The 10,483-nt window shown below is 45.8% G+C and overlaps 1 protein-coding gene across 4 annotated transcripts; it reads left to right on the top strand.

The window, feature by feature from the left end:
* The first annotated feature begins 86 nt into the window (after positions 1–86).
* On the top strand, positions 87–7,720 carry LOC127609004 (coiled-coil domain-containing protein 149-like). Of its 4 annotated transcripts, none has more exons than XM_052078631.1 (13): positions 87–263; positions 1,002–1,163; positions 1,237–1,275; positions 2,153–2,260; positions 2,337–2,453; positions 2,536–2,708; positions 2,774–2,846; positions 2,919–3,003; positions 3,396–3,540; positions 3,888–3,964; positions 4,071–4,103; positions 5,945–6,034; positions 7,134–7,720. In XM_052078631.1, exons 1-13 carry the CDS (start codon positions 216–218, stop codon positions 7,445–7,447), a joined length of 1,464 nt encoding a protein of 487 aa, XP_051934591.1. In that variant the 5' UTR covers positions 87–215; the 3' UTR covers positions 7,448–7,720. The 4 variants fall into 4 exon arrangements, with proteins under 4 accessions (XP_051934591.1, XP_051934599.1, XP_051934606.1 ...); XM_052078646.1 differs by having other exon boundaries at positions 97–263; positions 975–1,163; XM_052078649.1 differs by having other exon boundaries at positions 99–263; positions 981–1,163.
* The last annotated feature ends 2,763 nt before the right edge of the window (positions 7,721–10,483 follow it).

Here is a 10,483-nt window from a genome sequence, read left to right as displayed (position 1 = left end):
CCAATTTAAGTCATTGGGACCAAATCGTTCAAAAATAAGAGCGAGGACACCATTTATTTAACCGGAGATTAACCGGATATGGTTGCCTTCTTCACAGAGTCATTCTTAACAACACGGACGCTCCGTTAGTGTGACGTAGGCGGTAAACAGATGGCGAGTCGTGCTCAGTCCTTCCCATTTCAGACGTTTTCTTGAAGATATTCGGAGAAAAAAAAATGCAGTCTTCTCGAAGCGAGAGTGACTGGCAAGGCCTGGTGAGCGAGGTAAGTGTGCCTTCCACGAATCCACACACGGGCTTTAGATGACTGGGATAAACATATGGAGCCAGCAGTTGGGAGTGATGCTCAACTTTTTGTACGCAATTCCAATATATGGGTTCTGACCAACTGATTTATCAGCCAATTATTCAGCTGTTATTCCGTGGAGATGAGCGCCATTTAATGTTTCTTTTCGTCACGTTGCACCCTGCCTCCTAATGTTTGCCTTTCCACTTACCGGGCAGGTAACCATTGTTGACATTTGCACAGTCGCCTGACTAAATATCGGCAGTACATTTATATGAAATAATCAGAGGTGGGTAAAGTAATCACACATCGGACTTAAGTAAGTACTAGTATATTAGTACAATATGAGCAATACTTGTATATAAGTGAGTATTCAGTGAAAACCATCTCAAAAACCAACGTATTAGTGAGTATTTTTATTTTTAATGAGTATATAAATGCACATCCTGTAAAATATCAAATAGGATTGATCTATCGCCCACCAGCACCACCAAAATGAATGACATATTTATAAAATCATAAATCTTAATCAAATCTAGCCTCAATAAATAGTTTTTCAATCACTTTCTAATGTTTATAATCACGAAACAGCACGCACAAGATAATCTGTTTTCAAAAGTAAAAACTCCTCCGAAAAAATCCGTACTCAAGTAAAATACAGATACTTGAGCAGGTTATTTCTCACCTCAGGTAAAGATGTGTGTATGTTTGCGCTAGTTCCTGGTGTGTAAGCGCAAGCTGGAGAGCAAAAAAGAGGCCCTGCTCATTCTGTCCAAGGAGCTGGACACGTGTCAGCAAGAGCGAGACCAGTACAAGTTGATGGCCAACCAGCTCCGAGAGCGCCACCAAGGACTCAAGAACAAGTACAGGGAGCTCATTGTGAGTGTGTGCTATTTTTGTGCATCAGCAGGCTTCTTGCCTTTTTTGACGCTGGCATTTGTTCATGATTTAGGAAGGCGACCCGTCTTTACCACCAGAGAAACGCAATCAGGTAAGTCTGTGGAATAATGTTGTCGGGGGCTCTTCTACGAATCACTGTCACATTTTTTTTCATTCATTCATTCATCTTCCGAGCCGCTTGATCCTCACTAGGGTCGCGGGGGGTGCTGGAGCCAATCCCGGCTGTCTTCGGGTAGTAGGCGGGGGACACCCTGAATCGGTTGCCAGCCAATCGCAGGGCACACAGAAACGAACAACCATTCGCACTCACACTCACACCTAGGGACAATTTAGAGTGTTCAATCAGCCTGCCACGCATGTTTTTGGAATGTGGGAGGAAACCGGAGCACCCGGAGAAAACCCACGCAGGCCCGGGGAGAACATGCAAACTCCACACAGGGAGGCCGGAGCTGGAATCGAACCCGGTACCTCTGCACTGTGAAGCCGACGTGCTAACCACTGGACTACCGGGCCACCCCACATTTTTTTTCATATTTTTATTCCTTTGCATGCTCTGAGTGAGACATTAGATTCATTTTGATGTGCTTTTGACAACAAACCTCCTAGTCGGTTAAGGTGTTTTCTTCTCCTATATTGAAGCATGGCGCTAATGTGCAAATGGTGCATAATATTCCACTGGCTTGTAAAATCATTAAATACACTTTTTAGGAACAAAAACTCTTTTGTTTTTTTTAATGAAAGCTTATGCCTACTACACTACTGTCTGTTTAGGTTTGTCACAGTGCTTCTAACTGGAGAACTAAGAATTTATTCTTTCGGGGTGTAAAAAGTTTGACCACTGGTGTAAAACTTTGCGATGTGGGCCAAATTAGCCGTGTCATGAGGTCGGTCTCGGGGCCCCTAGGCGATCGCCATGTTTGACTCCCCTGTTGCGGCGCCTCTGAATGTTCGTTCTGCTTCCTGTGTAGGTGAACCTCGCCCAGTTGCTGCGAGACACCAAGGAGCGCGTGAAGCAGCTGACCGAGGAGGCCAAGGAGCTGACTCAGCGTCTACTGGAGGCCCAAGGGGATAACAAGGTAAGTGGGGAACGGCGCATACTTCCGTCTTCGACCGCCAGACGTTGCTGAAACCGGCAACGTTGTCCTTCTTCAGCTCCTGCGAATGACGATTACGCGACAGCGGCTGGGCGACGACGAGGTCGGCGCGCGACACTTGCCCGCGCACGAACGTCAAGATCTGGTGCTACGACTGGAGAGAGCAGGCCATCAGGTCGGGAAAGCCTCATCTGTACACAATGGGATGTCCTAATTTTCAGGCCTGTAATTTAGGCGCATGTTTTGCGTTCCGGTAGATGGAAGAGATGGCGCACAACGTGAAATCCCTGACGGACGAGCTCCACGACATGAAGGCGGAGAGCGCCGTGTATCGCGACAAGGCCGAGCGACTCAACGTGGAGCTCAACCACGTTCTGGGCAACCGGGACTCGCGCATCGTTGACGTGGACGCGCTCTGCATGGAAAACCGGTAGCGCGCGCGCACGTCGTTTCTCTCTTTTTGTTTGGGATTTGAAGGCGTGTTCCTCCTCAAAGGTATTTGCACGAGCGCTTCAAACAAATGCAGGAGGAAGTGAACCTGCTGAAATCCAACATCATGAAGTACAAGGTAGAGGCTTGTTCGGCCGATCGTTGTAAAGACGAGCTTGGGAGCAAATAAATAAAAGTGGAATCTTTGCAGGCCGCGCTAACGAGGAGGAAAAACTCAAACGGTTACGAGAAGTCACACAGTCGTCCGATCACGGGGGTCCTCTCCGCCGAACGAGGTAACCAACGAATAACTGCACAAATTCTTTTTCTTGGTTTATTGGATTGATGACAAATTGACGTGGGGCGGGGCATCTCTAGGATGGGTCTCGAAGTCTGTACTTTTTATGTTTCGGTCCCATTTGGGTCGGTCTTACCTCGAACCGATTCAGAGGGTACCCCATCGTTATTCCTCTTCACCTTAGCTTTTGGCCAGTGAATCAGAAACGCCTTTATTATCATTGTATTACATACAACGAAACTTGGGTGCCACTCCCTAGTGTATTTTGTAAAAAAAATAAAATAACGGGTTAATAAATACAAAACTCAACAACAAGCCATAACAACAGCAAAAAGCTGATCTGATTTTGACTTATCCCATCAAGCTGACATTCATTTCTCCCCTTTGCAGTGGAGGAAATGCTCCTGGAGGAGCACGGCTGCAGCCTCCCGGCCACGCCTCAGTCCATTTGCGAGCTCAAATCCCTGGCCACAGCCCTGCTGGAGACCGTCCACGAGAAGAATCTCGTCATCCAGCACCAACGGAAGACCAACAGGTGAGCGATTGATCGATCGGCGGCCTGATCGGCTCCATTGAGTTGACTGATGTTTATTGCGGGACAATGTGCAAAAATAACATGCAACTCGAGGAATCAATGTGCCCTGTACTAGTTTATCGGTTGTGGGTTTTTTCCTTGTGGCAGGTAAAAAGAAAATGAAGCCAACCCGACTCCAGTGAATTTCCTAGCATCCTCATTTATTATGGCAATGTAATGCAATACAGTGCTATTTTTATTTGCTTTCTTCCGCAAATAGTACACGCATTAGCATCCAGTATATGAATTTAAAGTGCATTCGTCGCATGGTGTTCACAAGTCTACTAATTGCCTCCCTCACATTGCAGGATCCTCGGGAACCGCGTCGCCGACTTGGAAAGGAAGTTGAAGACGTTGGAGGTTGCCGGCTTTTGGAGTCTCCCAGGTGCGTCTTTTCTGGACTCCAAAGCTCAACAAGCGCGTACATTTCCTCCCTCTCACCCTTTTTTTGGTATGACTTTGTCTTCCTCTTTGCGGCGGCTGCGTCTTAGGCCGGACCTACCGCGTGTCCGTGGGAATTGGGAGTATGTATTCCTTGTGTGTCATCTCGTGTTTGCCGTGGGTCAACTCCACTTCATCCACCATCCATGGTGCAGTTCCCCTTCTCCCCACCGGGGTGCGGTGTTGTGCCACATTTAAGGCAACGGCGAAGATGAGTGAGGGTGGGGGGAAGGGGTGAGGTGCTGCCGACCTGTCACCACCATCATTCTACGCCATAAAACTGACAAGCGTCCATTATGGAAAATGATTGCCCACATTACAAACGCATTTAGGGCGAATGTGGCGTTATTAGGGGATTTGTAGGCGCCTGAACGAGAGGTGTGGGCTTGATGTGTATAAAGCAGGACGGAATGAAACAGGCAAACTATTTGTTTTTGAGTGAAACGCGCATGATTGACATCCCCCTCAGTGCCCAATCAGCCCAAAACAAAAGCAGTTGCGCGCATCAATTTTTTTATTTTATTTTTTTTGTGGCACAGCCTCACAGTTGAATGGTTCGTCGTAAAAGGTTGATGAGCGCATTTGGCAGGTTTGTGTGTGTTTGTGACGCCATCAGCAACATATGGTGTCAGGCCAAGAGGCGCGCAGCCATCACTAATGAAGACAGATGACGGCGAAGTTAAGGCCACTTTTGACGCGGGCGAGGCACAGCCAACACTTTTATGGATGTGACGATAATGCCTACTGATCTTAAAAACGATTTTTCAAACGTGAGCAGCCCCGCACGGGACGAAATATCGCCTTGTGTGTGCCGCACTCCAGATAAGTGACTTCCCAACTGCCGTGTCGTCAGAGATCAAAACATTTACCGCAGGAAATTGTCCAAAATAGCTTCATTGCTCGTCATTCAATGTATTAATATGTGCCGATCACCACAGGTAATCGAAACTGGCTCTGGCAAGTTTTGTTCACACCGACCAATCGGAGGACAGAGAAATGATGATGTCATCGAATGTCAATTTGCTTCATTGTTCATGTCGTTTTTCGTCCTTTTGGACCAGCACTACTCATTGGAAAGACCCCGTGCAGATTTGATTGAGGTGACGACACACATAGGCTGAAATCTGATTGGATGAAAATAATAATAATAACAATAATAAAATTCTCCATCCACATTCACATACTGGAAGCAACCAAGACAAACGCAATGTTGCCACAGCTATTAAATAAAGGGTTAGCTGATTGCCCCTAAAAAATAAAGATGTGCCCTTCCTTTGGCAGCAATGATTTGAACACCAGCTCAGTGATATGTGGCTTTCTGTTCAGCCCGCATATTTCTGAGCGGGTATTAAATCCACTGTGAATGGAGAAAAAGTCCTTAAAAATGGCTAAATTGGCCCTCAAAAGTCCTTAAATGCTCCATCAATGAAAAGCAAGTGGAAGAGTGGGAACCCTGCATGTTGAAAACGTGACTTGGCGTGTATGTGTTCCCCGCCGCCTCACACGATAGGGCATAGATGACCATCCCATAATGGTTCACGGCTGAAATTATAAATTGCTTCCCTTTTCCACGTTTATGTTCCATTTATGTCATGTGTTGTTTTTATTATTTTACTTGATGTTCACTGTTTTGTAAAGCGCTTTGTTACAACTGCAGCTGTTGTGAAAGCGCTCTATAAATCGGGATGTATTGTATTGTATTTTCACGTTGATGTTCCTGTTGGTTAGTAAAACACTATTAAAAATATGAGAGCGTTCGATTACTAGTTACTCGATATGGCAGCCGTTAGTGAGTAACTGGCCAAATCTCATCAAATGATAAAGATAAAGAAATAAATACAATTTCAAGAGACAAATTCATATTGTGAATGTAGGTCAGCGCTTGAAGTGGGCTGATGACTAAAGTAAACTTTTGTTCTGGTAGGAACGCAGAACGAGGCGCCATCCAACGAGAAGCTCCCGCCGGGGCTCCATCCAACGCAGGCGGCCTCTCAGCCACACCGTCCGCCTGCAGGTAAGGCGCGTGCAAAGTCGGCCCACTGGCGAGATGGCACGAAAAGCGCCATTAGCCCACACGTCCATCGCCTCTGCTGCCTCGTCTCCTCATCGGCGTGAGTTGCCCAAATGCCGTGGCATTTGGAAAATGGGAGGCGAATTCTCGCCCGCTGACATTCAAAAACTTCTCTTGAAAGACGACCAAGTGTGAAATGTATGCGTAAAGGGGGAAAGTGAGGTGGGGGGGGGGGTGAAATATGGATGCCGGACTCAAGTAACATCGTTCTCCTCCCATGTTCGTCTGCGGGGGCTTTGAGAGTCTTTAACCTTTTTTTTTCCTTTTTTTTTTCCATGCGTGTCCACAAATATGGGTCAGTAATCCCCCAAAGTGCGGCCACATTTTGGCGAAGAGGCAGAACTAAGCTGTTGCTGTCACATGTCCCCTTGTCACTGTCGCTGCGACTATATTTAGACTGTTGCTATGGAAGTGCTCCAGCCACAATTGAAATAACATTGTCTGTGTTGACCAAACAGAGAGCATTCACTTTGCACTAAGGACCAGTAAGGGTAGTTGCCTGTCAAAGCCAGCAGATGGCGCCGCTACCGCTACGCTCAGTGAAGTTGCAATATTATTGGTGATTACTCGCACTTTTTCACTAATATGACGAATAATAGTGGTCGATTACTGTCGTCCCAAAGTGCAATTTGTATGAAAACGAGAAATGATGTCGGGGAAACTCCAAAATGTGCACATTTTGCGAGAATGACTAAGCATTCCTTTTTGAGTCAAGTAATCAGATTACAGTTGCTCTGGACTAAAGTAGTTTTCATTTCCTTTTATGTTAGGTGAAATGCAGGAGATTATAAATAATTCCAAAAAGTTGCCTTTATTTTTAATTTTAAAAAAATCATTCTTAAATATCACTGTTAAAAATGCAGTGCCAAATCAGAGGCAAACCCGGCTGTCATATTTTATGTTAAGCAGCTGCTGAATCTAAATACTAAAGCAACTTGAAATGTAACTTATCGGTAGTTACTTTTAAAATCTGTTATCAGGAAAGTAACTCGGTTACCTTTGAAAGAAAGTAATTTGCAAATAAATCATTTACTTCTTCAAGGCAAATGTGGCGACATTGCACACGACCCAAGTTCCCATGAATCATTGTGGGAGTGCCACACGGCCGCTGGCGACCTTGGCACAGATGGCGTGCCACAGCTGGCGGCGGCGGCGGCGCAGACGAACGAGATTGACGGCAGACGAGGCGACCCGGCGACCCCGACGGAAGAAGATGGACGGAGTCCCGTGGAGGAGGCGGGGCGCGAAGCCCAGGAGCCAGACGTGGTGGCAATGGTGGAGGAGGGCGAGGAAGCGGCCCTGGCGCTGGCGCTGGACGCCTCACCCAGCCAGTCGCGCCTTATATATAATATATAATCGCAACTTACATGCGATGCAACGTTGCCAGCAGGACCATCCGACGCCGAGCTGCGTGGCGTGACATACGTCACCGCATGGCGTGAATGCATTTGAAGAAGGCTGCCTTTTCATTTCCTTGCTTCATTGCAAAATGGGACATTATTTCAATTTGACGGAGCGCTAATTGATTTTTTTTTTACCGTTACCGCTTTGATCTGTGAAATAGATCAGAAAATCGGCATAAATGTTGATCGTTGTGATTTTCAAAATAAAAAGCAGGTGTTTGTAAAAGTCGTTTTTGAAAATTGATCATCCGCCTGCAATCAGTGGCAAGAAGTTGAATATTGACTGTTGAGATGCTGAAACGCCCCCCCCCCCTCCCCGAACCCCTCCCCACTCCCACGCAGGTGACAGCTGGCCTCTCCATGCAAAACGCCAGAAACTATGAAGCGCTTACCCGGCGCAACTTGCTATTTTTAATCCCCACGCCACTAAATAAATTGGAGCGGCGGGCGGGCGGCGGCGTGAACCCGACGCCAGCCAGCTGATTTGGCACGCCGCTAAGAGCCCCCTTTCCTCCCCGAGCGAGGAGCCGAACTTTCTCAAGCAGATGGAGTGCGAACTAATGAAGTCGTAAGACGATAGCAGCTCGCTTTTGGATTCCTCATCAGGAATATTTGCACGCCTTCGAGACAGCGAAGAGATTTGCAAAGTTGTTTGGGGAGAAAACAGCATTTTGCCAAGAAGATCCTGGAGCTCTTGCGGGCTTGTGTGACATACATTCCCTCAACATAAATTCCAACAACATCAGAGCTATGACTGCGAATTTCATGGAACCGCTGTGGCCAAATGTAGTTGGAAAAAAAATGTTGCAATAAATTGAAATAAAAGAATGTGCTGCAACAGTGTGCTGGACAGTCCCGGGGCACTTGTGTCTTGCGCCTGTAATGGGCAGCATTTTTCACAGCCCCACTTTGTTCACCGGAGAGATCGGTGCTGTTAAACGGTCTGCGGCTGGATGGATGTAAGGCTTGAGGAGCCGACGATGAGAAGAAAGGAGCGTTGGCGCGGAGTGCCGATGCGGATGTGGAACTGGGAGTCGTGGCTTGGAATTGAAGTGGATTTACATGGGATGGGAGATGTGAGCCAATCTCTTTTTCATCAATGGACGCTACAGCTTCGTGTTTGCTTTCAAAACTTAGCTTGGAGCAGACGTGTGCACATTTTCAGCATGACGTCTCTGATCCACTGGTGAAAGGACACTTTAATCCTCTCCTCTTTCATCTATAACTGCTTCAGACAACAAAGTGAATGCAGAAAAGTGGTGAATATTGCACGACTGTCTGTGTCCTATGTGTTGTGTTGTATTATTTTGACTTCAAAATGGCACTGCGTGAGTGGCTGCCTTTCCAGCAGCTCCTATTTTTTGTTGTTCTACTTCTTCCTTTCATAACTTTGCTGCTGTGAATCGGGAATTTCTCCATTATGAGACTAATAAAGGTTTTCTTATCTTAACTATTTTTGGGGGGGTTCAGTTCCTATTTTGACACATAGGGGACAGTCTGTACTTTTCCTGACTGATCAGTCAACCCTGGGCCAACTCCCGTTTGTCAGATGGCCCGACGCTGTCAGTAGCTGATTTCGTGATTTACGTTTTGAATTATTTAAGGGGTGCAAGCAGTAGTGAACGAGCGGTCAATCATTTTATGTTATCTTTTATTCATTTAAAAATATTACCACTTCAACTATTGTTGAGGTTCCTGGAATAACTTTTGGGATAACACGGAAACACGACATATCATTATTATTAAATATTATTTAATATGACAATTTGAAATTTTGGCACAGACTTTAGCATACGACATGGAAGTTGACATGCCTGATTTGCTTTTGTGGGCCATATAAAATGTTGTGGTGGGCCAGATCTGGGCGCCGAGCCTTAAGTTTGATACCAGCACTCTAAATAGTGGTGCAACTCATTTTTTAAAAACTTTATATGAATCTAACAAATGGAAACAGCGTGCCACCAGTAACACAAACACCTCATCAATTCAGTACAAGTAGTGTTGCCCTTCAGATTATTTTTACTGTAAGCTTTGCAGTTTTGTCTTTTTTTTCACATTTTCCCACAATTTCATGACACAGCTGGCTGGGTCACCACCATGCACATGGGCTCCAATAAGTGTGACCGTCATCATCATCATCATCATCTCGCGGAAGGTTGAAGGGCGAAGATGAGCTTTTCGGAGGCCGCACTTTCCAAGCCGGGGTTAATGACTCTCGCAAGCGGCTGATTCTTTTTCATCTTTGCGATGGCCCTCGCGCGCCCGAGTTGTTCTCGTATCTCGGGAGACGCCTGGACGCCCGCAGCTTTTGGGGCACACGACTTGACAAGTGTAACTTTCTGCTCTACTGCTGACAGGCCTTGTTATTAGCTGTCAGAAAAGGGCAGCAGTGCGCCACAGAGGGAAACAGGCAGAGGTTGTCACTCCTCTTTTGCGATGGAATCACAAGTGAAGGTGAACAAAAGCCTGCTCAGCCTCCAGCTACATCAGTAGCATAGATGAAAAGGAAAACGAGATAACAACTGCAATGTGGGAGGGATTTTAAAAAATATATTTTGTAGATTTATTGTGACTTAATGAGGATTAAGTTGATTCAACTGATTTGAAAAAGTATGAAAAATAGAAAAAATGATAAAAGCATGCAATTCATGATGTTGCTGCTGAGTCATGTTGCTCACTTTTTTTCCTATTTCTCGTGATGGCTAAAAAGATTTTAGCAATCGGGCTGCATTTATGTTGAGAGTCACAATCACAGAACACAATTACAACGATGGAAAATGTGTTTTGACAGTAACAAGGAAGACAAACACAATCATAAAGCACTTCTTTTTCATTAGCTATGTTAAGTTGGTCATTGAGCAATTTGGTAATTTTAAAAAGTTCAACAATTCTTGATTACTTTCATAATCGATTAAACCAGGGGTCCTCAAACTTTTTCCTGTGAGGGCCACATAAATTTTCCCTTCTCCGATGGAGGACCGGTGTCAGT

Source organism: Hippocampus zosterae, chromosome 1 (genome assembly GCF_025434085.1).
Source record: "Hippocampus zosterae strain Florida chromosome 1, ASM2543408v3, whole genome shotgun sequence".
Classification (NCBI taxonomy): Eukaryota; Metazoa; Chordata; class Actinopteri; order Syngnathiformes; family Syngnathidae; genus Hippocampus; species Hippocampus zosterae.
This window is presented reverse-complemented; position numbering and strand designations above follow the sequence as displayed.